Here is a 27,766-nt window from a genome sequence, read left to right on the forward strand (position 1 = left end):
CTAGATTTCTCATCCCCCCCATGTTATTTTAGGCATTTCTTTCCTTTCATGTCATCAGCAATGCAGTCAAGCCCAGACCATCTACAATGCCCATCCCGCATGTGTTGCTGCTGCTACTAATGCAGCAGCCGCTGTCTCTGCCGCCGCGACTGGGCTCTTCCTCCTTGCCCCCCCCCTGCTTTGCCAACCAGTCCCTCTCTTCAAAAGAAGCCGCAGACCGACTGCAGACTCATGGGCTGGGGGTGGACGTCAGAAACAATGACCCTTGGATGGGTGTGGCCAGGATCAGAATGAGGACTGTGTACCGGGGGCAGAAGATTAAAGGCGGCAGTAAAGGAATGAATGCACAGAGAGGACGAGAGCGCTGTGTTCCCCGGTTGGAATGTTCAATCATAAGCCCGCCCCGGTAAAGGAACAAAGACAATGTAAAGAAGTCTGCCCCCCTCCCTCTCCTCACTCAACCCCCGGCCGAAATTAGGCTAGGTTGGTTGGACACATCTCCCACGTGATGAAAAGAAGGGAAAGGGCGGATAAGCTGGGCCCATGAGGAAATTCCTCTGCTTCATTCTTCTGTCTGTTGGATACTAGAAATTTTTAAATTTGATCGGCAGGACACAATGCGTTTGGCGTTGGTGATGTCTCTGATGACAGACGCAAAAGTACGGACGGATGGGAGGGGGAGCCGGGGTTCAGAACGGGAACTCTGGGAGAGCAGCCAGGAAAAAAGACAAGACGCGGTGAGGGACATTTTCCATCTAGTTATTGTTAGGAAAGAATAGCACTGGCATTGGCACTGGCATTGGCGGTGCGTGGGTTGTCTCTCGTTAAACTTGCGTTTTTATGGTTCGCGGCCTGTAATGTCTCAACACTGTCGGGATGGGCGGTTCTATTTTTTCCTCATCTGGAAAGCTTGACAGTCGTTTTGTTTTGCAAACAGCGCGCCCTCTTCTTCACAATCCAAACCTCCGGATGCCCAGTCAAGCCGAGTAGGATAACGTGAAAAGGATTCAATGCCTTTGCTCACAGTTCCAAGGCGTGCGCCATGTCGTCTAACCACACTCGTACTCCGATTCAAACACATACAGTCGAGTCCCCCAGACCGCTTGTCGACAGATGACTGGTCCTCTCTCCCAGATGAATATTTCATGTCAAAGAACAACTCCATGGAATACCTGTTGGTCTCGATAATTGTAACAAGTTCTTTTTTACAACGCCGCCGCCATCCTTCATTCGAGAAAGAAGCCGACATGGGCTCTATGACTTCTCCTCGCGTATCGTCCAACCATCACCTCTTGCACTCGTCTCACGAAATGTATCCTTTGCCGCTTTCGCTGCTCAAGAGACTGGCGCTGCGCCGCGAATCCAAAAAGAGGTCTTCGCACTCGGCCACGTCCTGGACGTCGATTTGGCTGCGGCCGTTTGCCTTGGAAAGAATGCTTTCATTGGGGTTAGCTCACTTGTCTCACACTAGCCGGTCGATCCATGGTCCACAACAGAGAGGGGATGGGGGAATGGCTTTAGGGATGAAGCAAAGGCGGTGGGAAACAGGGCAATGTTGTCATGGTTTGGTTCACCGTAGACTCACCTGGCGGGTGTCAACAGCTGCAGGCAGTACCGCAAGCTGATGCGGACGCCGTGCTCCGCGATCTTGTCCAGGGCAGCGTCGGTAATAGGCACACCCTCGGTGGTGGCCCTGATGCGAACAATACGCTTGATCTCATCGGCCTGGTACGGCGTGGTTGGAATGATGAGCATGCGAGTCAAGAAGTCTGCCGGAATGCCGTGCGCCGCGACAATATCATCCGTGCCGCGAAGCGTGGCCATTCCTCTGTTTGATGCCAGAATGACAATCGGGGCAATGGGAGACTCCAGAGCCCGGTTCAGGTACGTGAAACACTCGACATCGAGCATGTGTGCCTGTCATAAATGATTAACCCACGATTCCCTATCAACTACGCCAGACATTCAAAGATTTCTTACCTCGTCGATGAAGAGCACACCCGGCACGAGCTCCGCAACACCCTGATCAATGTACTTGCTCACCACCTTGTTGATCTCTCCGCGCAGCTTGTCCGTGATCTCAGTCATCTTGGGCTTCATCAGCTGGCCCATCATGCTCATGATGTCTTGACCACCCTGGGGCCGCGCGTTGGCAACATCGAGGTCGTGTAGCGTCACATCCTGCACGATTTCCTTCTTCTTGTGCACCTCGCCCTTGGGAATGGGGACGTATTCTTCGGCCTCGAGGTCGAACTCGGTCGCATAGGCATCTGATCTTCCCACGCGCTTGCAAGCGCCCGTGTTCGCCTCGATGTAGACGACATCTCCCACTGAAACCCTTTCCTTCTGGATGGCCTCGTATATGCTGGGATCCAGGCGCAATTTCTTCTGTCCCTTTGCGCTCTTCAGGCCGATCAGAAGTGTGCTGATGGTTTTGCCGTATCCGCCCAGAGGGTTCTCGGCTTCTTCAGGCGTAAGCTCCGTAACCTCGCCTTCATACACTTCCTTCGTTTCCCGAACCTTCAAGCCGATGGCCCGGCGGAAGTTCTCCATCAACATCTCCGTCTTCTTCACCTCTGTCGAGTAAATTTCGCTGCCGACAATCGGGCAGAAGGGGATCTTGGTTCCGAGTTCTTGACTGACGGCGAGAGCGAGAGCCGTCTTTCCTGTACCGGGTCCACCAGCCAGCAGAACGCCGCGGCCGGCCATCTTGTGTGCTTTGATAAGGTCAACTACAACACCAGCTGCCTGTCGCGAAGTTAGTGATTGCCTCAGTATGAGGTTGTGGCCATCAATCATCAGCGCACCTCTCTTGCCGTCGACTGGCCGACGAAGCCAGCGGCTTGCTTCTCTGCTGTGCCATCCTGCTTCAATCCCAGTCCCTTGATGTGGGTGTGGGCAGCCGTGCGGTTCTCGCGACTGTTTCCCTTAACCTCGCTGATTTGGACCATCTTCGCGGCGGAAGCGTCGGTTGCCGGCGGTCAATTCGTGTGGTATCAACAATTCAATCGTGTATGGGAAAGTCGATCGGAGTGTCAGCAAATATGTCGCGGTCGTGATGGATCGTTGGCCTTGGGGGTGGGTGGTTGGTGTCAGACAGAATTGGATGAAGCTCCAAAAGATTTCGGGGCGACGCGCCTCAGTCTATCCCTGCAAACTTGCAGGTGCACAGTGCAGGCGCCGACTTACACATTAGGAATCGGGTGCCCCACACGTGACCTGTGGATAGCTTCCCGTTTGCGCCTCATTCAACTTCACCCATATCACTTCAGCTTGTTCTCGCGCACTTAACCAATATTTTGGAATTTCATGTTGATCTGATGCTTGAGAAATTATGCACAGTTGTTTCACAATTTTATAACAACGAAATGATTGAGTAAAGGACCGGCCACCGTACCAAATGCTGTACACAAATGGTGGATCAACACGCAGTACACGGACAGAAGCAGCTTCTTCTTATTTCGCCAAACGCCCCAACCCTCAACAGCGGCTGGCACTTTTCAAATATCCTGTAGAAGGTAAAATATTTGACGTTGCACATCATGTCTCTCATAAAGCGAAGAAATTCCCATCGGACCATGATGTGCGATCGGAACCGTCAAACCCCATGTGCTCAGGTCAAATTGACTCAAATGCTAATTTCAATCACAGTTTTGCTCCCGCGTTCGGGAATGTTGAGACTGTTGTCTCACTGAGACCCTCTCCACCAGTGTAATCCGTCTACAAACAGCGTTCCGCCGTGCTGGAATCCTGAAGTCACCCCTTGGATGCGTAAGCCGTCAGTGTCACCCCCTTGGCTTGGCGACACGTTTCGGTGCCTTTTCTCGAAAGTCCCCTAAAGAATCCCCTGTGACGTCGTTCGTGAGAAACCAAGGTCTCGGTCGAGTGAAAGGCCCATCGACGATGCTCGGAGATGATCGCCGAAGTTCGGCTTCCCGTGACAGATGAATTGAGTTCTCGGTGAATTAGGCTGTATTACAAACACACGATGTCCTGAGATCTGGCTCTGGCAAGCTACTTTCTCAGGGCAGAGGGTCTGCCCCTTCGCCCGAGCTCATGAAGCAATCTAATTACCGACCCCAGACCACAAGCACAAATGTCCTTCGATAGGCTCTTTCGATCGATTGCGTGGTGAGATAGGATTGAGCAGAGTGTTGTCCAACTTGTGCTCTACCTGTATTCTCTCTTAGTCCAGAGCTTCGCTGCCACATACCTTGAAGTCTCCTGCTCCATCATTCATTCTATTCTCGGGGGGGCTCTGAACTCTTTGCCGATATGGGCAATCAGTAAACACTGCATGTTAATCACTCATATTCTGTGAAGTGCCAATGTCTAATACCTTGCTCCGTAAAGGATATCGGTACAATTTACCCAAGACGCGTTTTTGTGGGCGTCTATCAAATGCCGCAGGCCAGTTGGCCTGGCCAGTATCTCTAATTCTCGAGTCCCTTTTCTTCATCTTATTGGCTTAGATCCAAACATCATACATCGTAAGCCGTGAAACATCATCACCTCACTCTCTGAAGCTCAAAATCTTCGTCCCTTCCACCATCCATATCAGCCAACATCGGCACAGCCTCCGTATCCCGCACGTTGGCAACCTCCACATCCGCCTCCCTCTTGGGCGCCGGTGCTCTCTTCGTCAGCACCACCCAAAGCGCACTTCCGATGATCAGCCCGCAGCCCGCAAGGCTCATCCACCCCATGACGTTGCCAAAGATGAACCGGTCGAACCCTGCCGCGAAGAGCATGTGCGTATACACCATGGCGTTCGCCCTATTCGACCGATCCGTGCCGAGCCCCGCCGTGAGGAGGAACTGCATCACGAACCCGAACACGCCCAGCAGCACGAGGAAGAGCCACTGCCGTCCCGTCTGTGGTAGACCCCATCGCAGGGCGGGTTGTCCGATCTCGAGCATGGGCGCGGTGGTGAGCACGACGGTGCAGACGATGGTGCACCACGTCGCAAAGTAGTTCACCGAGATGAGCGGGTGCGCCCTCTTCCCGATCCACCGGATTGTCGTGAATGCTCCGGCGGCGCCGAACACACCCACTATCGCAACCCCGATGGCCATTAGCCGCTCCGCCGTCGTAGCCTGGTGGTTTAGTCCCGGCAGCGTCGAAGTCATCGTCCCATTATTCAGGCCCGGTGTTTCCGGCGCGGTGGCGGCGGCCGTGGACGTCGAGTCCCCGGAGAAGAGCGAGGTCGGGTGGGCGATGAGGACGACGCCGAAGAAGGCGATGACGGTGCCGATCTGCTCGTTTCTGGTAAACGGTTCGCGGAGGGCGAGATAGCACACGTAGCCGGCGACGCTGGGGGCCAGGAAGGTTATGACGGTGGCCTCGGCGAGGGGGAGATACATCATCGAGTACCACATGCCAAAGATGCCGAAGAAGCCCGTCACGCCTCTGGCAACGAGAAGCCATCTGATTTCCTTCTTTCCAAAGGGGAAGTCGGGCGTCTTCATGTAGTACATGTAGAGGCAGCAACAGACCATCGTGACGCTTTGCCGGGCGAAGAGCACCTGGAGTGGGTGCATTCCTTCGCCTTCGAGCTCGAGGAGCCTTGCTGTGAGATTCATCAGGGCACCGAATAGTTGTGATAATGCCACCAAGACGACGCCTTTGTTGGTCTTCCAGAACGCCGCCAGTTTCGTATTCTTTTGAGAACTCTGTAATACTGTTGGAGGGTACTCTGCCCCTGGTAACGGTGACGTCCTCCCATTCTGGAACGGGCTCGTGGAGAATCTGCGGAACGAATCTGGATCTGGTAGGGCTGAGAGTCCCTTCCCATGGTCGTGTGACCAGGACATCTTGCTGTCTATTGATAACCTCTGACTGGCTTCATCAGTGTGTTCTGGTTCTCTATCAGACCTCAACTTGGCCTCGGTGTTTCGAGGAACGAATAGGTTATCATGGTTCTGCTTCTGTTCGGACATGGCGGCTAGGTGATTTCATGTCTATAGGTCCAAAGCCATGCAGAGTGAAGCAGTAGGGCTGGCGTACGTAAGTAGGCTATGTCTTCGGTGCGAGAAGTGATCTCGACCAGCTCACTCAATATCCAAAATAGCGTGTGTAAGAATGAACTCTTCACTTGAACAGAGATAGACAGAAATTTTCGACCATGCATTGAAGCGGGGTGTAGTCACAGGGAAAGACAAAAGGTACAGAAACCAAAAGGACTCCCCATCGTTCATCGGAAGTGGGGAGGCTGGAGTAAAGTAGTGTATGGGGCCCTACTTGTCAGTTACTCAGTCAGTCACTCGGGATAGTTCCTCACCAGGGCGGAGACGGGGGCGGAGGTGGGAGCGGAGGAGTATCGATGTGCAAAATGTGTTGGTTGATTGCGTGCGGCGGCGTGGGCACATGCTGCCTGGCGTGCCTGCATAGCCCACCATCAGGTCTCCCACCCATGCATCCCGTCGTGCCCGTCTTCTCTTTACTGGGTGTTAGTGGCAGATGCGTGAGAAGATGACCCCCTCTGAAATCTCTCCAAGTGTGTCAGTCAAGTCAGTGTTGGCGAATGCAGCAATGCGGATTCGCTAGAGGAGGGAAAAGAGCTGTGGGCGGAGTGGGAATCCCCCAGCATCGAATGGTCATGAACCAACCCACTTGAGAAACGCCCAGAGGATTCGATGGAAACTAACCAACCAACCCCCCGCTACCGCTAGCCCGGCGTCAACCCGCTGGCAAGGGCGCCCTTTTGTTCCGCTGATGCGCCGCCGACACCGAGAAAACAGAAACAGTATGATCATCGCTGGGTGTCACCTGTAGACTGATTAGGGAATTTGCCCCCCCCCCCCCCCCCCCCCCCCCCCCCCCCCCCCCCCCCCCCCCCCCCCCCCCAACCCACAAGCGCCGGAGAAGACAGCCCCATGCCGCGTGCGGCGGGTGTGGGGTGAGCGCCAAGCCGGCCCGCGACCCCCGCGCCCCACCCCACCCCCAGCCCAACCCCCCCCCCCCCCCGATATCGCAACCACACCATGTTCCCAGGTTTTGCCAGAGAAGGAAGGCACTGAGAAATGCGCCGGATGTCGTTTGCCGGGGGGCTGAACCAACCCACTTTCTCGGCGCGGATCCACTCGCACAAACACCGACAGCGGCGGACCCGGCACCGATTCGGAGCAAATGGGGTTGGATGACTCGGGCAGATGCCAGAAACCCGTGTTTCTGGTTGCTTGTAAACTTTAAAGTTTAAGCCGTTCGAATGCATGTAGAAATATGCAAGCGGCTGAACCTTGATGATTTTCGTATCGACTTTTCAGTACTGTCTCTGCTAAGCTGTAGATCGAAAGTCCAAAGCAATACAATTCCAAGAGGTGGTCTTATTCGACCAGACTTCGATGGCCTTATCAAATGACTTTCTCTCAACTCGGTCACAGCAATACATAGCATCTGTAAATATATGATCCTACATGATCCGACTGAAAGCCCTTGATGCTTGGTCGTTAGACAAGATATCGGTCAACATGCATGGGTACCTGGCTCATATCTACCAGACTTCGGCTAGTCTCCGAAACTCAGTTGCTATCCCTAGGAGAAATCAACTGCCTTTCGCAGTAAGTCTTCCAAAAATTGATGAATGTCCATTTGACCATCGTGAATATGATGCTTTTTGACCCCTCCTAAGCCAGACCCCCCTTGTAAGGATGATATCAAAGCCAATACCCCAAGACCACCATCCAACAAACGCCTAATGCTATGCCTCATCCCCAAAATAAAATAAAAAAAGAGCCCAAATGGCCGTACTTTCCACCCGTATTACCCGAAGTTAACTCACTTCCCGTCCCCGTCCAATCTGACCCTTTTCGACGGTCGTCCCGCGACCTCACTTTCGGCATCAGCGTCGTCGTCGGCCTCGCCCAGCTCCTCCTCTTGCTTCACCGCCGCGTCCGCCGCACTCGAAGCCTCGCCCGTACCGTTGGCAGCCTTATCCTTCTTGCCGTGCTCCTGGTCCGCGGCGTCCTTCATGAGCACCGCCTCGTCGTCCTTTGTGAAAATCTTCTTGGCCGACTCGATCTCGCCCTTCTTCTCAAAGACCTCCTGGACCTTTCCGAGAAAGGCGTCGTTCTTGCGGAACGCGAATTCAAAGTCCTCGTATTTGACCTTCTGCCTTCCCGCGTAGTTGGCTGCGCGCGTCGCCTCGAAGGCCATGCCTTGGATGAACTCGGTTACGATCTCGTCGAGCACGCGAATCGTTTCGGGGAGCGGATTCCTTACGTCGCCGTGGGCGTATAGTAGTTGAGCCACTGCAGAATGCGAGCTTTATTAGTTTGATTTCCCGGCGACTGGTTTCGCTGAGTTCTACAGAGGCAGGGACATACGCTCGTTGTGGCTGAAGTTCATTTTGCCAACATTTTTGGCGGCGCGGGCGCGAGGCTCCATGATGGACAGGTATTCCTGATTATCCGATCGTTAAGGGCAAGATGTTTCTGATTTTCGTTGTATTCGCTCTGGACGGATTCGCAAGGGCTCCTTCGTGATGCGCGTAAATTCAGTGTTCGGATTGCTAGGGTAGAGTCGTCGTGGAGAGGCTGAGAGTTAGGTAGGTCGGTAGGTAGGTAGGTGCTTGGGATTGAGTGACAGACTTCACGGCACAGAACAGAAGGCACCTCAGCTTGCAGGGTTGCGATAAGATAAGGCACCTTCCTGAGCCTCAGGTTCTGGGCCTTGTCCAGCACCCCTGCTGGCTGTGGGGGTGGCGCTTCGACATCCAAACGTGGCTGATGCAGAGCTCCAAGCTCAGGCCACATGTGGCACAAACTCTCCAGGCCACCTTGTCCACCGACGAGAAGCTGAAGACAACTGCACCCCTAGGCCACCTGTATCGCGACAGTCAAGCTAGGTTGTCCATACACGCAAAATTCCCCGTTCAAGCCGCCAACTCACTCTCAAAGAGGGACTAAACTTGCAAATATGGTATGTCAAGCTCCGCGATCATGCTCAGTATACCATGGTCGTACTAACCCAGACACAGACCGCCCTATTCAACTTCCAGTCGCTCCTCCTCGTCATTCTCCTTCTCATTTGCACATGCGCATACGCGCACCAGCTCATGCCCGCCATCATGGACCGGAACAAGGACGGGTAGGATCACAATGGCACGCACACGTGTAGGAACATGTTTTCTAACATGTTTCGACAGTATCATGGGCATATTTTGGAAATTCGCAAGAGTAGGCGAACGGTTAAGTCCATACATCAGCTTATGCTGTGTCGTCATGGCGGCAAGTCTCTCCCTCCCCCAACTACTCCCCTCTGCGATTCTAACTGGGTAACGATAGGTCTCCATGCTCATCAACTAAACACTCAACCCCTCCTTGTATGAATGCGCGCGAGCGGAACCCCTCTCGAGGGGGGTACGAAAAGACTTGTTAAATGGTTTGGAGTTGGTCTGGGAAATGAAACATTGCTTTGTTAGATGGATGCCAGCGCCAGGCGTAAGAAAGAGGATATGGCTACGGTCAATGAGACCCGCATAACGATATCAGTAGTATATGGGTACTGTCCGGCGACAGTAGAAATAATGCAAGAAATTCCGCCACCGTCGACGGCAACTGCGGTTCCGACACTGGCGTTGATCTAGACGTCATGTACATTTGTAGGCTGTGCCACGCATGACTTTCAGAGTTCTAAAACCGACGGTTTGTCTCTGACTACAAGCTTCGAAGCAGCCCAGTGCCTTCTCGTACGCTTTCAACGGTCCCTCGTCGCCCAGTAGGCGACTTCTCTCGGTCCTGATCTGGAAAGTCGTCGAGGTTCGTAAGCTTTGCATCTGAGATGTAAGATTTGTGGCAGCAACAAACTCCGAGTCATATTCCGGAGAAACCACCATCGATAAGCTCTTCGTCAACTACTCGTCGATATATCTTAGTATCGAGAACATAAAGTCTCTGGATAAGAAGCACTTGGATATGAAGTAATAAAACATACATCTTTGCTACCAATCTGTACGGACTTCAATCTTGAAGTGTTTTTCATGTAATCCTGGCCACGTAAGTAGGCAGAAAAGCTTACCCGTCGCGATAACTCCGTACGTAATTACTCGTTAGTGGTTTGTCGCCTTAATCTGTCCATGATATCGTCTCAAATTGAAGTTAAATAAATTTATCTACCGTCGCATATTTTCCGAAGCGCCACGGCTGCCTGAGAATTACCTATCGAGACTGAACCAGCCGTATCCGCGGCATCAATACTGGTGTCTATCTTGTCCTAATCTTTGGTATCCTTGTCTTCGAATCGCACGCGTCGCCTGCCACCTCGCCTCATACTACTTTGATCGAACCTTGGTTGGAACAACAAGCAACCTCAAAGACAAAATTAGTCGAGGCGATGGGAAGACCATCAGACAATGTCTTTCCAATGAAACAGAGCACCATACCCACGACTAATTTCTTGCTATCGATGCATACATTAACCTGCTGGCACCAGATCACAGAGCAGTGCTAACCAAACCGACGTCATGAAGTAGACAACTTATTGGATCATACGCCAAAAATAAAATAAAGAACATGGGGCGGAAGTCGACACACGTAAAAGAGAGTTTATCTGTATCTACAGGGAAGAATGGCACCAAAAAGTACAAGGCAATTTTTCTCTTCTCCGGAGAAAGCTCAAGTCACCAGAGCAGGAAATCGTGTTGGCTCCAGTACCCCACGTGCCAACATAGACTGCGTGAACGTTCGAGGGATGGCCAGAACAACTGGCATATCAAAGTAATAGAATAGTAGCCGACAAGATAGCCTGGTGACAGGTCTCGAAGGCAATATTCGTACGTCCTTTTTCTGTCTTCAGTCCCTTCCAGCAACGAGCAACCGGTTAGGAAAGAAACCGAAAACCGTCGATAGGGGCCTTGTGGATTTGTACGGTTAGACGCCACACGCGCAATATCACGAAAAGTCCCTCCAAACCACGCATTGCAGCTTTGATCAGCAGTTCGATATGACTGGGCCCGCTGTTGGAGGATCTTGGAGTGAACCAGCACTTCCCGACTCGGAATTCTCTACGTGACTCTTTGATACTCACTACATTGTACCGCGATTGGAACGTCAGGCTCTGAATTGTTCACCGATACGCATGAGATGAAAGTAGGGCTAGAAGACATATAGATAACCTCGACTTCAGGCTGAACTCTGTCGCCGCGTCTCGTGAATACAAAAGAAAGGGCAAATAGCAAAAAGACACGAGTGAGTGTGGTGGGGGTCGTGACACATTGACTGAACCGCTGTCCAGAACAAGTCCACAACCACAACTCTTCATGGCCTCCGGTAACGCGGAATGGTTGACCATTCCGGAACTGGACAGAATAGTCGTCAGTCGAGTAAGGGAAAGCTGTCGGGAAGTGTGAATGGTCAACAGGCCCTCGCTGTACGGCCGCGCTACATTGCTGAAGAACGAAGGCTCGCTTTTTGCTTCTGTCATTCATCGTGACCTCTCATCGTCTTCTTTCCTCTTCAGTGCTTCAGACATTCAGCTGATTCCGTTTACTTCGACTGAGAGCGTATCTGCTAAGGTCAGCTTCGATTCCTAAATAACGTATTTTATATTGGCAAAATATCTATCAATCGTCACAATCTCCCTTGGACTAGAGATCATGAGTGATCCGTGGCAGATTTCTAATAACGCCTCTTGAATGAGCACTTGTCAACATGTGGCATTCAAGGAAGGGCAAACAGGACATAGACAAGACGACCAATCAATACAATTTGAGAATATATCTATTCTTCCATGATCACCAAAGCATGAAATGGAACACATACTAACATTAGAGAACCTGCTAAAAGAGGTAGACTTACCAGCCGAACCCCATCATTGCAAACCCAACGTACCGCAACCACCGTACCAGCCCTGACTGACGTCTGGAATGTACTCCATAACCACGTATGACCTAAAATCACAAACACCACCAAAACCCCGTCAAAAACTTCCAAAGGAAAAGGATACATACATGGGAAACATACATCCACGTCCCGGATCGATATGCAAGCAAAACTCACCGATTGGCTATCACCCGGCATCCGCATGTGATTGTGATTGTGGCTGCCTCAAGACCGGTCCAGCGTTATCTTTCTTTTCTTCTTGTACAACAACAATGGCACTTGCTTGCTTTATGCGGATACAACTTTGCAGCGGACACAGCCGACAGACAAACAATCCACAATTTAGCATGCCAATCACATAACACAATCCATGATAGAACGAGCAAAAGAGGTGGAGCAAAATGTGAATGGCGAAATGTTACTCTTTGTTTTCTGTCTCAGCAATGCCAAAAGTGCGCTATGTATCTGGATGTGACCACCTCCCCAATGCAACGCCGAACCAAGTAATCCATTGCGGCAAGAGCGCTCGCGAGCTTGATGCTTTGATACCCCCAAACACCGTCTAAAAGGTTCCGTAACCCCCACCATAGCCAAATAGAGTCTTGTGAAAAATAGCCGCAATATCAAAATTAAAAAACTGTAAAAAGGGGTATTGTTGTTCGGCCAGACATAATAGAGAAACCCTATGCTAGGGCCAGGGCGTGTCGGGTCGCTCGTCTTTCTTTTGAGACCAGCATCCCTTGATTAAATGGAGTTGTGTTGGGAGATGAAGGCTGAATGCCTCAGAACTGGTTCATTTCCATCAAGCTGTCGGCCTGCTCTTCTTCAGTGTATGCAAGGCCGGCGAAAACTCTCCAGTGGAGGATGCCAAGGTGTGCCAGCCGAGTCGCCATGTCCTCGATTCCGCCGTCATCCCGGTTCTCACGGTTGCCGTCGGAGACCGAGCCCTCACGGTCGGGACTGCCGATGGATCGTCCTGAGCCTTGGGCACGGCCGCCAGTGGCAACGGTGAAAAGACCGACCCCAGTCAGCCCGCGAAACTCGCGCACGCGCTTCTGGAGCTCCATCAGAAGCCTGTGGTGGAAGTGCGCCTCGACCTCTTGGAACAAGGGGCTGTTGATGTCGCAAACGTGGGAAGCGAGCTTCGACTCGAAGACCGGTAGCATGTCGGCGGGTGCGTTGGTGAATCGGAAGATTTGAAGGGCCAGCGAGGGAGCAATGGCCTCCCAGCGAGATTCGTGCCTACGCGGCGGCGGCGAGGTGTGGAGCAGCGCGACCAAGGAGTTGTAGACATCTCTAGCCTTGGCAAGAGATTCTGTGGGATCGGAGGTAGGTTGAGGCGGTAGGATGAGAGAAGATCGGGGCGATGAAGTGGCAGAGTCGCCGGAGCTAAAGGCGAGACTCGACGGCCGCGAGGGCGGAGTGTTGAAGTTGAAGTCGGGAGTCATGGAAAGAGGGCGGCTGCGAGGCTCGTCGTCGAACTGTGAGAAGGAGCTGGCGAAGAGAGGGGCGTTCAATCGGCCTACTCTCTCGAGGTCGTCGTACATACGCATGCAGACCTCCAAGTTGATGGCGTCCAACATATCCGCCCGGAGCTTGCCGAATCTCTCTTCGTCAAAGATGAAGGTGTTGGGCAACGCCTTTTCGGATACCGAGGGCAAGACCAGGCGAGAGATGGCTTCAAAGAAGACAGACATCTCCCCAAAGGAATGAGCTGCGATGGGAGACACAGAAGCAGCATATCTCTGCTCAGCATCCCTATACCAGGCATTTGCTTGAGTGACGTCCAGCTTGCTCCCCTGAATCTTTTTCTCGAAGAACTTGCGCTCAAATGGAATGGTTCCCTCAATAAGGATCGGGCGAAGGCAGCGAATCTGATGATTGGCAACGTCGAGCTTCATAGCCTCCAAAACACTGAGCAGACTTTTCATGCCCTTGACAAGCTCATCCACGTTGTTGGTCCGGTTTCCGTTGCTCAACTGTGTGTACATCTGGTCCACCCACTCGTCACGCATCGGAGCGCAGTGGGATTTGAGAACTCGAGATAGCCACAGAGCAAGCTTTTCCAAGTCTGCGATTCCCCTGTAGAACTGCTGCATCAGCAAATCGACATTGAGGCCCTCATCCAAGTAAACTCTGTCTCTTTGGGGCACCAAAGTCTGAATGATTTCCTTAACCGCCTTCAACAAAGATGGCAAGCACCAGTCATCATCCTGACCGTGTGCAGAGAAGAAGGACTCTGGTTCGCTCACGAACTGGATGAGCTGCTCCTGAAGGGTGTTCCAGAAAAGGTCCGCCTTGTGTTGTTTCCTCTTGCCCTTGTCGCCGTCCAGATTAGGGCGGAAGTGCAACTCGGGGTCAAAGTTGATGTCATGACGCAACTTTGGGTTGTGCATAATTTTGCAGACATCCAGCTCGCTTAGGGTCACCTTGGTCACAGGGGGCTCAATCGGCCGAGAGATCCGGGGAGCAGAAGCCTTGACCTCCGGCACAGTCCCGAAGTAGCTGTCTGTAGGCACATTTGGCGTTGATACAGTTGAACTGTTGGATGATGCTCTGGCCATGAGAGGTGCTGTTGTGGGTGTTGATGTGTTCGAGGGTGGGTTGAAGCCTCTGGGAGAGACTTGTGACGATTGCTTGAACTGGGGCTTCGCCTCCTCTTGTTGCGTCTGCTTTCCGGTCTGCGGCTCAGACTCCTGAATGGGCTCGTTCTCGCCGTTGCGAGTCGAAGTCGACATGTGGCGACGGTTGCTTTCTATGCCGCCACCGGCTCCCTGATCACCCGCCATCTTCGAGATTCTCGTTCTGTCGATTTAACGTACGTTATACGTTCTGCTCGACTGATCTCCAAGTCGTCGGAAATCGCGCTTTCAGTAAATACTGGTCAGAAACCAAATCTAGATCCTCCAATATTACACGCTGGAACTCGACGTTGGAGTAAGTTGCGAAGCCTAAGTAACCAAAGCAGGTTGAAACGTTCTTGTGTGGCTGGTGTTCCCCGAGGAAGCAAGTTAGCAAGAGTATATCTAGTCGAAGGGCCGCAAACAAGCATCGGTAGTTTTGTGAGACGAAGAGGGTCTCGTGAGCGACACACACGCGGGCGAATGCAGGTGCTGGTTCCCGGAGTCCTGTGTAATGGGCCAGGGAGTTCCAAAGGGAGGGGGGAAGGACGCCCGCGAGTTTGCAGCCATCTGTGGCCGGGTAAGCCAAGTAGGCTTGTTGTAACTTACCGAATGTGACAAAATACTGCAGCAAAAACAGTAGTAGCTGGGCGGGGGGCGGGATGCAGCAGGAGTTGCAGTCGTCGAGTACGAGAATCAGCGGTGGACGTATCGGCCGAGGGATGTTTGCCCAGGCAGAGGAGCGCAGCGCAGCAGAAAGGAGCGACTGGACCACAGAAGGAGTCCGTTGTGGGAGTGTGCTTGCTGCAGAGGCACGGCTGAGAAGCAAACAAGCGGCCAAGTCACTTCTTGAGATGTCGTTGGTTGGATCTGACGGGAACTCAGAGCCCGAGGATGTGGTCGAGTGGGTGTACAGTGTATATCGGCTGTTGGTCGGGTATTGTTGGCGAGGTAAGAATGCCGCAGTAGTCGGAGGTTGTAAGAGTGAGGATTCGTGAGGAGGGAAAGGGTAAAAGTCTATTGGAGGGCGAGCGAGGGCGGCGAGGTGGTTGTTTAAGAAGGTAGGAGCAGGAGCAGGAAGCAGCAGCAGCGACGGAGATTGCTCAGGGGGTGTGGGATATCCAGAGGCAATGAGGGACTGGTCTGGAGTGAGTGTGTGAAAGAGCGCAAGAAGCAAGCCAGAGAGGATATCCGTCTGTTAATTACAAATTGGGGGAGGAAATTGCAAACGGAGAAGGAAGGAAGAAGAAGAGAACGAGTACGTCTTTCAAATGTGCAGGGACGTGGGAAAGAGGCAAGAGAAATACGGTCGGTAAGTACGGTCAGGTCAGGCCCCAGCCCAGGTCAGGTCAGGTCAGGTCAGTGCAGTACGGAGTATGCGGTCGGGGAAGGGATGAGAAGGGAAAAAAAAAGGAGTACGGCGAGTGTGAGCGAGAGTCGTAACAGAGCGCAAGGAGGACTGGAGCATGTTAAAGCCAAACAATAATATTAAGACGGTAAGGTATGGGAGGGTAGGAACAGATCAGGTACAGATACCGGGTCAAGGTACGTACATCCTACATAGAGTCGCAGTGCAGAGAGCATGTACCTGAACGTGGAAGAAGACGAGGCAAAAGGCGTGGCATGGAGGTAAGATGGGTACGGAGTACGGAGTACATGCATCCAATGAGTACCTTACGGAGTAGTGTATGTGTGAGAGAGCCGTAGCGTCCATCGAGGAGAAAGGGCCCAGGGAGGTCACTAGTCATCCGTCGAATGGTGGAGAGGTACTTTGGACTTGGCTTCCATATCCTGACCCTACATTACTCTACTGCATAGTAGCGTACAGAGGGTGTTGGCACACTAAACCGGACGGTGAAGGCCCCCCCTTTGCCTCCCAGTTTCTGTGAAGGGGCCACCTCAGAAAGGGGGGAGGGGATGGGCCTCGAGGTAAGTAAGGTAGTGAGGCAGGGCAAGGTACTCCGTAGTCCGTACATCAGCTACGTTGAGTCTCCATAAGTGACGGACGGTGGCCCCAGATCGGGGGTACGTACCCTTCTCCGCCGCCGGGCCAGGAACTAGGACCCAAATGTCCAAGGGGACTATGCGCTTGGATGGGTTGGGGGAACTTGGGTGAAATTGCTGGCAATGCATCCTCAATGCAGACTCACACCTCTCAGAGCGAGAGAGAGAGAGAGAAAGAAGTGCAGTACAAGACCAGACCAGACCAGACCCTCCACACGTTCCCACGCTCCCACACTCCCACACGGCACACGCTACACACCCGGAGCTTCATCTTTTTAGCGGCAGCACCCACTGGCCACTGGGCCATCCATTCTCTCGGCCCCCCCTTCCCCTCCCATTTTGGTTTTGTACTGTGCTGTCGCTCCTCCACTGTTCCCTGCCCTGTATGCCCGACGATGAGTGTGTGTGTGTGCGATGTTTGTGTGTGGAAGGAGAGTTCCAATGCGAGCACGAGGCCAGGACAGCAAGTAAGGTAGTCAGGCTCCATACCTTAGGTAGGAGCTGGGTGGGTGGGCTTTCGCGGTCGAGCACTGATAGTGAAGGACGAGTTGAGGGTGTCGTCAAATTCCGTCTCGTTGTGTAGGATATGCAAGGCCAGAAGTATCCGTTCCGTACTCGCCCCATATCTTGCGCTCACAAAAGCAACTTTTTGGGTACATCCATCATGTACGTGCCAGGCCGTGTCATGCTTCCTCCCTTCCTCTTGTCCAGCTCTTCCCTCCCATCACATCTCGACTCGGCATCCCTTCCAGTTCCCGTCCGTGGTCTTTTGGCACTTTGCCATTTTCTCTGTCAGGTACGGTACGCCTCATCAACGCCTCAAGCCGCAGAGTCCCTTCACTCCCCCTCCACTTCCAGCCCGCTACTCGCTTCTAGTCAGCCTTAGCGCGTCATCGTGGAGAGGCCCCTTTGTGATGTCGTCCCCCCCGTCGTCTCCGGGGCCTTGAACAAGCCACGGCCACCGCCTGTTGCCAACACCACCCAACCCGCCCACCGCCTATCGCCCGACCGCCGGCAGTAACAACCATCGGCGGCATCGGGAGTGGCAGTGGCAGTCGCCGTAGCAGAGTAGCAGCGGCCTGCAGTAGGACAGTGCAAATGAACACCTCCTCGTCAAGTAGTTCCTCGGGGTCTCACCGAGTGAGAAACCATGTGTACTGCGTACATGCAAGCCGCATACTCGTCTACTACGCCACGCCATATAGAGCGGGCCAGTACGTGTGTCAACACCCGCTCCGGCCGATACGGATACATGGTCGTTGCCCCAGCAGAGTGGCACCGGAGGCGCAACAACACGGAGATCGGGATCCAAAGAGAAGGCGCCTCTCCTGTCAGCAGTATCGTGAGTAGCGAATGGAGGCATGGGGAACAGCAGTTGCTTTCGCTGGTGCCACCGATGGTGCTGCTGCGGCGGCAGGCCTCGTCATTTGCCGTTGGCCATCCGGACACGGTAGTGCATCGTCAACCAACCCCCGTCAGGTGGACAGTGGACTGAGGGAACTCTGAGTCTGCTGCTACTCCCAAGTTACAGCCCACACACTGACGGATGGCTGCTACGATGAGATAACTATCCATGCTGCCATGCTGCCATGCCCATGCCATGCCGTGCCACGCTCATCGCGCGCTGGGGCGATTAGCACCAAGGCCATCCCTGCGCCGGGCCGGGGGGTGGACGAACAACTCGTTTGGTACTCGGGACTCTTGGAGTCTTGGGTCTTTGGTGGTCCACTCGGGCCTGTCCCTACCAGCTGGAGAGAGTCAAAAGAACCACAACCCATGCGCCTGTCGGTGATCTCGAAGAACGGAACGCAAGATGGGTACCTCGTGGAACATGCCAACCAGCCTCCCTTCTTTGCCTATCTTCGCCTGGCCTTGTTGACTTCCCCAGAATAGCAGTTTCGAATGAAAAAAAAGGGGAACAAGAGGTGGCGCTGGACGGGCCAGGCCGATTAAGCGTTGTAGGAACGCCCACAATGTCCCCAAACACCAGACTCCTGTCCGAGAAGACGGCGTATCCAGTAATTCGAACGAATACTCCAGATATGCGGCCAGCAGGCGACTAGTCGCGAGGAGACTTGAAAGAACTTGGACGCATGGTCTTCGCGGGCGCTCCGCCATAAGACGGCAAAGGAGAGAGGGGCCGCGGCATCATTTCAAGAGACAACTTCGGGCCAGAACTTTTGACTCAACTGGCGAGACAAATGAGCGCGCTGCGAGACGAAGCAGCAAAGAAAGGTATGGTGAATGAGTCGTTAGGTGTGTGCGGCACAATTTTTGCTGTCAAAGGCAGCGTATCCGTAAGAGGCGGCGGCGCGCGGCGGCGGCGAGTCAATGACCTTCGTATTGATCGACCAGCGGCACATTGTTCCAATTCCGGTAGCTGCAGTGTGGACGAAAGAACAGGCTCAAACTGCTGCAGCAGGCGAGAATCTGCACCCACACGAGGTCATGGTGTACACCGGACTGCTCGTGTGCCTCTCCATTCTACCTCATGGCCGTGGAGGTCGCGGTACACCGTCAAGGTGTTGCGAATAAGTGCAAGAGATGAAGGTAAAAAGCCGGCCGGTTGGGGGTGGGGGGTCAAAACACTCAGGATTGTGCGTCCGTTCGCTCGCAGACTTGCATGATCTGCCAGAAGTCCAAGACTGAAATTCCGAATGGATCGCACGACCATGCAAGGACGGTATGGTAGTATGAACTATAGAAGCTGGAGGACCGTCAGCATCACACATGAGCAAAGCGCCCCTTTCTGCTAAGGATCCGTCATCCATCCATCCATTCGAAATATGTGTCCAAGCGGTGGTGATATAGTTCTTGGCGTCCTGGGGGAACGTGTCGAACTCGAGGATTTGACTATGAGAATCTGAGGATCACGACTCCAAGACCAAGACCAAGACCAAGATCAAGTCTAGTGCAAGAGGAAGAGGGAACCAGCGGAAAAAGCAAATAGAAGAAGATCATCAGTGGTGCGCTAGGCGTGGGGTCCCTAGGTACTCCAACTAGGGGCAGGGGAGGCACGAGGGTAGGGTCCAGGGGAGGAAAGTACAGGAGTACTGAGTAGGGAGTACTGAGGGGCAGAAGAAACCATCGGAGGAATAATTGTGAAAAAATGCCAGAGAGGGAAAAGATTCTGGAAAAAAAGAATAATACGGAGACGTAGGAATAAAAAAAGAAAGAGAGCCCAGTGCCAGGGCAAATGGGAACGGCAAGGGCTAGTTGAGACAACCCAGCAATCCGCGCCGTCGGTAATAGCCACTTTGATCCCACTATCCCGTATCGACGTACCTTACTGGGGATGAGGTACCGTTTGCTGGGTGTGCGTGGCAGTTGTGGAAGGTGCAGAGAGACGCCGATACTGGAGGTACTCCGGTACCTCCGGAGGGTACCGAGGTACTTCGTTGGCTTGCAAGGGGAAGGAGGAAGGAAGGGGATTGAGAGCGGGCGGCAGGGGGGATCCCTTGCAAGTTCCAGGTCCCAGGAGTCTTAGATTGGATTTCTCGAGAGAGCCATGTCCATCCCAGGTTCCCAACCCTCGTACCTGGGATTCTGGGAAAGAGGAGCAGCCTCGCAGACGACACGAAAGGAGGAGCCTTGTAGGATCTGCCAGGGTCAGCTTATTACCGGCCTTGCTATCCTCGCTACGCACACCTGATACCCTGCCTGAATCTCCCAGGTGGGTTCGAGGTGAGAGTGAGACCAAGAGACTCGAGACTGTGTGTAAGAGAGAAAAGGGAAGGTCAGGTGAGGTGAGGTGAGGTGAGCTCAGGGCACACTTACAATCATCCAAGTAATAGGTACGCAGTTGGCGAATTGTTGAGCTAACACAACCCGAGACACTCGAGACTCAAAACTCGACATACTCTAAGTACCTTATTATCGAAGAAAGTTAATTCTTTTTAAGTTATAAGTATAAGAATATAGTTTTAATAAAATAGTATAGTACTTACTTAGTATTTAAATTAAGATACTTTTTTAAGCTCGCTATAAAAAAAAAATAATTATATTATTAACTACTTACTATCGAGGTTCGTAACGCTATAGTTTTAATTATAATAGTTTTATTTATAATAAATAAAAAGTTTAATTATAAGTTTTTTAAAAGCCTTTTTTTAAGGGTTATAAAAGCCTTTAAATTAAATTAAAATACTTATTAAAATATTAATAACTAAACTAATTTTATAATAACGGCTTTAATAAAAAAATTAAAAAATAAATTAAAAAATAATATTAAAATCCTTATTAATATTAAGTATAATTTATAAAGGGTAATAACGCGGCTATAGAATATTAATAATATATTTTATATTAAAAAAACTATTATTAATATTAATAAAATAGATAGGGCCGTATTAATATAATACCTTAGCTTCTTCTTATAGCTCGAAAATAATTACTTTAAATAGTATTAAAAGTTTATTAAAAAGCTTTTTTAAATACTCTAGTATATCTATTATTATTTTTATAATAATAAGACTCTTAGTACTTATATATAAAAATAAGTTACTTATTTTTAAATAATAATACTAGCTTATTAATAAGCTATTAAAATTATAATTCTAGCGATTTTTTAATAAGGGAGAGGGTAGAATAGAGAAAAGGATAGGTAACTTATAAAAAGGGTTAAGGTTAAATAGTGCGGAATTCGAGGGCAGGGTAGCGTCTATATATACTGCGGCAATCCTCTAGTTATGTAAAACGATGGAGTTAAACAGTGTAGACTCGACATACTCATGACATATTTCACTCATGCCAGACTCCAACATGTGGAAGAGGCGGCTGACAACGTGCAGTCAAGGGGATAGTGAATTAGGCCATCGCTAGCGTGAGGCGGGTCGAACGAATCCGAGATGACAATTTGACAATTTCTATATCACGGTCGCCTCGGACGCTCTGAACATAAAGCAAGCCGCCACCTTCAGATTAATACGACAAAAGACTACTTAATAATTATTGTCCGCGCAGCATGACAGGCTGACCAACAGATCCTCATCAGGAACCCATAGTAATGACGACAATTACGAAATCCTGCATGCTCGGCCGAAGCGTTGCATCGCGCTGCTGGGGCTTTGCAGTCGCCATTTTGAATTAATTGGGTCGGGGATTAATCAGGGAGACAAAAACCATCTGCTAGAAACAAATCAATGCCTTCCATGCTGCAGTTCCTCCCTTCTCCACGGGCCATATGCTGCAGTAGACTTGGTGGGAGGAGAGACCATGGCCCCGCACGGTACAAGGTATTGCGTACCTGTTGGAGTGAAGATTAATATTCAATGGCTGAATAATACAAAAGTGCATTGCCATTGCACATTTCATCCACAGGGCTTGACCAGGCAAGGCCGGTGCCATCTCAAGACAATCACGACTCACGACTCGAAGCTCACCAGCCTTGTTCCTGGGAGCGGGAACAGGCCGCAGGCCCATGAACCAGCATCTCAGACTCGCGTGCCGAGCGCTCATCCGTATTAGTTGCCCTATTGTTTGAACCCTCCAATCGAGACCGGCAGGTCTAGACTCACTCGAACCTCTCCATTCCTCTCTTCTCGTCCCTGCATCACATCTGCGTCAAACCAAGTCTCTGATGAGAGCCGCTACAGGACTCACTCATCTATGGACCGTCCCTTTACCAGCCCAGCGTGCCTCGCTACGGACCCTGCGGCCGGCCTCCATACCTGGACTTTGATTTCGGAGCCGGAACACCACTATGGGATATTGGCTTGAGCCATAAACTCCTACTCAAGGGCCTCGAGGTGCCCATCTCAGACAAGGCGTGGTTTAGACTCCAAACGTCGGCCCCCCCCCCCCCCCCCCCCCCCCCCCCCCCCCCCCCCCCCCCCCCCCCCCCCCCCCCCCCACCCACGCCCACCTCGCCCCGCCCCACTCTCCCCCCCCAGCACGCGCCCTCGCGAGTCCCTCCCCCTCCCCCCCCCCTCCCCGCCCCCCCCCCCCCCCCCCCCCGGTCATTGGTGACGATGACCGTCGCCTTGGAACACAATACGTACCTCGGCTGGCTTTACGGTGTGCCCACACAGTAAGATAGGTAGCTCTTCCGTCTTGCTTTACCTCATCAGCTAGGGGCGCAAGCCACCTACCATGGGACGCAGTCAGGTTGTGGAAGATGGCGGGAGAGCACTAAGCAGGAAGGTAACGGTACCTGAGAGTGCAGGTGACTTCTAACTCCAGGGTACGGCTACTTGCCGTTCCTGCCTTGCGAAGAAATTTACCTACGCCAGGCGGTTGTGTGGCTGCAACGGCGCTCGACGGATACGGAATGCGCTCCGTCTACGGCTCCCGTTCCACTCATCCGTCCCAGATGCTGTCTCTATTCCGCACTACCTACGTACACTATGTCTCCTGTGTACGGCACTGCGGAGTACGAATATCAATTTCTGCTTGCGCAACAAAGAAATTCGACATCACGGAATCTTCAAACTCTGTTCCGCCTCCACTTGCCATCATCAACCCGGCCCTTTAGTTCTAAACCTCGGAGCTAGCCTCAATGGTCATCTCACCGTCCATACAATGTTCCTTTCAGCTATTCTTCACAAGTTCACAGCTAATAAGGTAGGCAAGCTAGGCTAGAGCAGGACGCCGGACCGCAAACCGACCCTTCCCGGAAACCCCTGACTCCGTGACAAGGACACACGGTACAACCACAGAGTACAGAGTACGAAGCATACTTGGTACACTTCATCATCAACCCCATCAATCCCAAGCCGCATGCTCCTAGAACCACGAGGCAGGATTCGCCTCGCGGAAGGCAAGAGGCAACCTAGCAGCGAGTGGCCGTTGTTCCCTTCCCGCTGGCAGTAAGATTGGATCCATCTAGTTGCGATCCACGATCCACCGGCCTCGTCCACTTCAGATGCAACCAGCCACCAACAAAGCCGTCCTGCTGATCGCCTTCGCAATCAATTCGTCTCCTCGCTTCGGAGCCGTCGTCGTCGTCTGCTCCTACATGCATGTGGTTACGAATACCTACACAACTTTGACCCGACTGGAGATGCCCTCCGATCCCCACGTATACGAGGCTCGCACAGATTTGATCACAATATTCATACTACTCAAACGAACAACGTCCTGCTGCATCCAGCCAACAGTGCTGCTGTAGATGCATGCGATATCTAAACCGGTTACGATACCCGCAGGTTCCCTCGACTCATCGTTAACTTGACGTTACGATAAGTCTAGTGATAAGCAGCCACTCCAATCGAAGCAGACACACACTCGATGGCTTGCGGAGTACGGAGGACTCTATGCCAACCAGCCGTTGCACTTTCATGCTTCTCTTGATTGATCTCTCTCGAGTCTTTCTCGCCTCTCACGATTTTCTCGCCTCTCACGATATTGGAAACATAAATACGGACCGGTAGCCTTATGCGACCCTCTCGCCCCCCCTTTTTTCTATTCTCCTTGTTGCCAACGCCTACAAGTAAGACTATGGATATGAATCGTCCACCAACCGGTCTTGGATCTGCATCGAGGCGCCTGACCCGCGGGGTGTGGATGCTAATTAACCCGTCCTTGGGTGCAAGCGGCCGAGATATCGGAGCCACTGGGAAAGTGGCCGACGGCGAGGCGAACGCCTCATTGTCCGCCGTCGTCTGATGCTGCTAGGGCTTTGGTCTAGACGGTGCCCCGGGAATATGTGCAACCGTCCCTTTCAGTCCCCGGGGCGCCCGTCACTTTGGTCCAAACGCCAACGGCGCACGGGATGCGATAGTTTGGATAATTTCAGAGTCTCGAGACGCCGGCCACTGCCCGATACTCAGACCTGCACGCTTCATGTCCGCGACGGCATTGCTCCATGCGTGATCAATGGTGCTCGCCCGCCCCTGGTCCTCTTTGTCGCCCGCTCTCCGACCTCAAGGTGGCCCTGGCTTCTCGGCTCTCGCAAAGAGTCTTCCAAGTTCCGGGGGAGAACAGGACGAACGGCGGCCGGCAGAGAATCTGAAAGTCGCAGGTTGGCAGTCGACAATGACGACAGTCGAGTGCCCGTACCGACTTCACCTCCGCAGACCACAAAGACTTTGACTTCCAAGTTCCTGTTCCATGCATGCAGATGGATGGATAGATGGATGGCCGAGGCGTCGATGAGCTGAGATCATCTCATCTTCCTACAACCGTCCACCTTAGGGTACGAATACCCGGTTCAGAATCAGCTCTGCATCTAAAATTGCCGCTGGCTGACTCTTGAGTCTTGCCTGAGCCACCAACGCCCATCCTCCACCAGGTACGAGTCAATCAACTTCTGACGTCGACACTCGACAATCTCCTTTTTCAACAATGGCCGTGTGCGTGCGGAGCTACGCGTCAACCTCGACGCCTCGGCCATGGCGAACCCTCCATCCCCTCTGCCTCGTCTTGCCATGTGGTTGATGGAGCCCTCCAGGGGTCTACAGACCGGGAACCGCGGCTGCTCGTGGGCGAGGGTCATCCTCGCACGACTTCTGCTGAGAATGAGGCTGCACAGCTCACACCACTCGATCCATGGCCACCCTCTGGTTTCAGTGGTCCGGCTTTGCAGTGTATGGTCAGAATTCGACCATCGGCGTCCAAGTTTGAGCTGCATTGCTGCGACCAAGCCCAACGTTACTTCCATCATCGCAGAATGCGTCCGCGGAGTAATTTGCGTGAGCACCGGCCTGCAGGATCGTCCTCACTATCCGTACCTCAATGGTCTTAGACCTTCAATCAAACACAATATCTAGCGACCGTAATGCCCAGAGTTAAGACTAGGAAGACACAGTCCAGCGGCTACCAACATGTCTTCCCTTCACCTGTCTGCCGTTTGCCGCCATACACCGAGAATGGAAAATAAGACTCTAGGTTTCAGCAGGCCTGGCCACATTGTGCCAACCCCGGCCCAAAGCTTGAGAGTGCCATTAATACACACCCTCACCACTTTCACCTAGAAAGGTGCCCGAGGCGCCAACCAGACTCCTTGGCAGATCCCATCGGTCCCAACTACGCCATCAGCACATCACACCGGGGCTTATTCGTTGATGCATCTGAGATGCCCAAGGCTCTTCTATCACTGAAAACTCTCGATACGGCCGCCGCTCGAGATGGTTGGGTAGTTCAAAGTCGCCGTTTGCTTGCATTCTCATACGCTGTGGCGTAGCCTTTTGCTGCTGGCTCGTTTCGACCTGCCTACAAGAGTACGATTGGCATTACATCCTCGCAACATCTCATGCAACCCAGTTGCGAGCTTGTTGTGCGTCTTGTGCGACAAATCATGCAGCCCTTTGACCATGATGCCACACAACGCGGCAGTCCTGCTCCGTAGCCCTCTCATTAGCAAGGTTTTCGACCAACTCCCGCCACGGGCTATCGTCTGGACGCCGCCTTGTTGACAATATAAAGGATGATACGCCCATGACTCGGCCCGCTTCCAGAGAGCACCAGGCATGCCCCGACCACAGCGTTCTCCTCTGCCTTGTGGACACATTCACATTGTATTACACTATAGCGCTTTCAGACGACCGACACACAGTTTGACTCCCGTGTCCAATCCTTTGGTGGGCGTGACGATGCAGCGGCGATATCACGGTCATGCTGCAACCCGCTAGCTTTTGCAGCTTGCAGCTTGCAGCTTGGCCTCTGAATGGGATTTCCACACATTGTTTCCGCTCGCAACGCAAGGAAACGCAACGCAACGCAAAGCAACGCAAACTAAATCACCCACCTAGTCCGCTTTATTGGTCCCCGTTCCGATCCCGGCCCAGATTGGAATTTCGGGAGTCAACGGCGAGGCTAGCAACGCAGCAAAGCTGTGGCAAACGCTGATTGATGACAACTCACCTTGACCACACCGTCCCAAAACCTTCGGATTGATCGTCCTTGATCTGTCGTTGGACCACGTTTAGGAATCGTGCGCGCCCAGAAGACGCACTGCTTCGACAACCCAGGCTTGTTTGAGCCCTCTACAATGAGCCAGCCGTGACAAGTCAGACGCACACAGGCACACCCACACTACACAAAGCTCGTACACGTCGCTGACTCTGTCGCCATGCCTCTTGTCGCATCCTGGGCCGAAGAGAAGGGCCTCTGCTGGTCAACGTCCGGACCGTGCCCCTGGCCTTTCCCGAAGCGCGCCTGTCTTCCGTGCCCAGTCGATGTCTCGTCTCTCCTCATCGACGGCCCTGCCCTGCTTCACCCACTCTCTCAGAGCACTAACCTTCCAGCATCAACCGTTTCAAATCACATCACAGCGGGATCTGGGCCGAATGGTGGTCCCTCCTCTTTTACCCGTCTTTTCCGTGGCTTCTAGAAGGCTCAACCCCCTGACGAAGAAGCATCTCAGACTTCCATACGCCGTTCTCGAGCCAGCATCGGTGACTCCGCCTCTGTGGGTTCAAAGTGGATGGGTTGCCCGTCTCCATATTTTGTTATTGAGTAGCATTCGCTTCAGCTTCAGCTTCTTCCATCGAAGCCCTACGAATACACTACGTGTGCCAGCCACCAATGCGTTGCTCAAAGCGATACAACGATTCGGTGGATTCGCCTTGGCCTGCTGCGACTCGTTTCGCTGAATCCACCACGCACACGAGATTACGGACCCCAAAGACTCTGCCATGACCACAATTCTTCAGCAGTCTCTCTCGCTTGCTGATAGTTGGTTTCAACAGGGTCTTGTAACTCGTGAGTCTGGAACCACAGGTCTGAACTAAAAAGAAGGTGTTTCCTCCTGCGATGCGGGTAAGCCCAGGGCGGTGAAGTCCTTGCGCTCTAGCCGCACCGCCAAACCCACGTCTCATACGGACACGTGAGGTGATGTATGAACTTGTTGTTCCTGTCATTATGGATATTGTTCCCATAATACAGCCAGACTGCATGGCAACCTCGCCCGCCATGATCACCGCTCCAATTTGGCAGCAAGATTTGCACTTACCGCTTCTCGACGTGGAGCAAATGTCAAGCGGCCACGCAGAGTTGCCACTACGCATCACGACTACATCTTTCCCCCCAAAGGAAAGGCCTAACAGAGGAACAGTCTTCCACCAAGTCAGCGCTGCCAGCCACTTGCCTTTGCTGCTCGTGGCCACCCTGGATTACACTATTTAAGCGGCATCTCCAATCAAAGATTGCCAATCGTCCGGTTTAGGCCAGTGGCCCCCCCGCCACTTTACAGCTCCGCAAGGTAACTGGACAATGAAGATCGGCGACACCATTGCCTCCCCACCAAATTTCGATGCCAAAGCGGCGTGGAAACGCACCTGTAAAAAATCATTTGGGAGGGCGAGGGCACTGTCAGTGCCTAAATCGGCTTGTGCAGTCAAAGAGACAAAGGATGCATGGGTTGGGCTCCGAGCTATGCCAGAC

The 27,766-nt window shown here is 52.7% G+C and overlaps 8 protein-coding genes across 8 annotated transcripts; 3 read left to right on the forward strand and 5 right to left on the reverse strand.

Moving 5' to 3' along the window:
- Window positions 1-1,303: 1,303 nt before the first annotated feature.
- CABS01_12329 (uncharacterized protein) lies at window positions 1,304-2,951 on the reverse strand (the record flags this gene model as incomplete). Its single annotated transcript, XM_060545683.1, has 4 exons — window positions 1,304-1,436; window positions 1,586-1,917; window positions 1,981-2,748; window positions 2,808-2,951. 4 exons carry the CDS (start codon window positions 2,949-2,951, stop codon window positions 1,304-1,306), a joined length of 1,377 nt encoding a protein of 458 aa, XP_060396540.1.
- Window positions 2,952-4,508: 1,557 nt separating this feature from the next.
- Window positions 4,509-5,939, reverse strand: CABS01_12330 (integral membrane protein DUF6; the record flags this gene model as incomplete). Its single annotated transcript, XM_060545684.1, has 1 exon — window positions 4,509-5,939. The coding sequence occupies one exon, from the start codon at window positions 5,937-5,939 to the stop codon at window positions 4,509-4,511; it is 1,431 nt and encodes a 476-aa protein (XP_060396541.1).
- Window positions 5,940-7,776: 1,837 nt separating this feature from the next.
- Window positions 7,777-8,385, reverse strand: CABS01_12331 (transcription initiation factor IID; the record flags this gene model as incomplete). Its single annotated transcript, XM_060545685.1, has 2 exons — window positions 7,777-8,249; window positions 8,325-8,385. 2 exons carry the CDS (start codon window positions 8,383-8,385, stop codon window positions 7,777-7,779), a joined length of 534 nt encoding a protein of 177 aa, XP_060396542.1.
- Window positions 8,386-8,953: 568 nt separating this feature from the next.
- Window positions 8,954-9,305, forward strand: CABS01_12332 (uncharacterized protein; the record flags this gene model as incomplete). The annotated part of the gene is made up of 3 exons (XM_060545686.1): window positions 8,954-9,087; window positions 9,146-9,176; window positions 9,285-9,305. 3 exons carry the CDS (start codon window positions 8,954-8,956, stop codon window positions 9,303-9,305), a joined length of 186 nt encoding a protein of 61 aa, XP_060396543.1.
- A 2,412-nt stretch (window positions 9,306-11,717) lies between these two features.
- On the reverse strand, window positions 11,718-12,023 carry CABS01_12333 (uncharacterized protein; the record flags this gene model as incomplete). Its single annotated transcript, XM_060545687.1, has 1 exon — window positions 11,718-12,023. One exon carries the CDS (start codon window positions 12,021-12,023, stop codon window positions 11,718-11,720), a length of 306 nt encoding a protein of 101 aa, XP_060396544.1.
- A 578-nt stretch (window positions 12,024-12,601) lies between these two features.
- Window positions 12,602-15,581, reverse strand: CABS01_12334 (T-complex protein 11; the record flags this gene model as incomplete). The annotated part of the gene is made up of 3 exons (XM_060545688.1): window positions 12,602-14,624; window positions 14,701-14,770; window positions 15,050-15,581. Coding segments are annotated over 3 exons (2,625 nt in total), but the record flags the coding sequence as incomplete, so codon positions are not given.
- Window positions 15,582-17,696: 2,115 nt separating this feature from the next.
- CABS01_12335 (uncharacterized protein) lies at window positions 17,697-18,337 on the forward strand (the record flags this gene model as incomplete). Its single annotated transcript, XM_060545689.1, has 2 exons — window positions 17,697-17,904; window positions 17,976-18,337. 2 exons carry the CDS (start codon window positions 17,697-17,699, stop codon window positions 18,335-18,337), a joined length of 570 nt encoding a protein of 189 aa, XP_060396546.1.
- A 3,321-nt stretch (window positions 18,338-21,658) lies between these two features.
- On the forward strand, window positions 21,659-21,910 carry CABS01_12336 (uncharacterized protein; the record flags this gene model as incomplete). Its single annotated transcript, XM_060545690.1, has 2 exons — window positions 21,659-21,733; window positions 21,764-21,910. The coding sequence occupies 2 exons, from the start codon at window positions 21,659-21,661 to the stop codon at window positions 21,908-21,910; spliced, it is 222 nt and encodes a 73-aa protein (XP_060396547.1).
- Between the last annotated feature and the right edge of the window lie 5,856 nt (window positions 21,911-27,766).

This window comes from Colletotrichum abscissum (genome assembly GCF_030869225.1).
Source record: "Colletotrichum abscissum strain IMI 504890 chromosome Unknown Scaffold_37.1, whole genome shotgun sequence".
NCBI classification, from domain to species: Eukaryota; Fungi; Ascomycota; class Sordariomycetes; order Glomerellales; family Glomerellaceae; genus Colletotrichum; species Colletotrichum abscissum.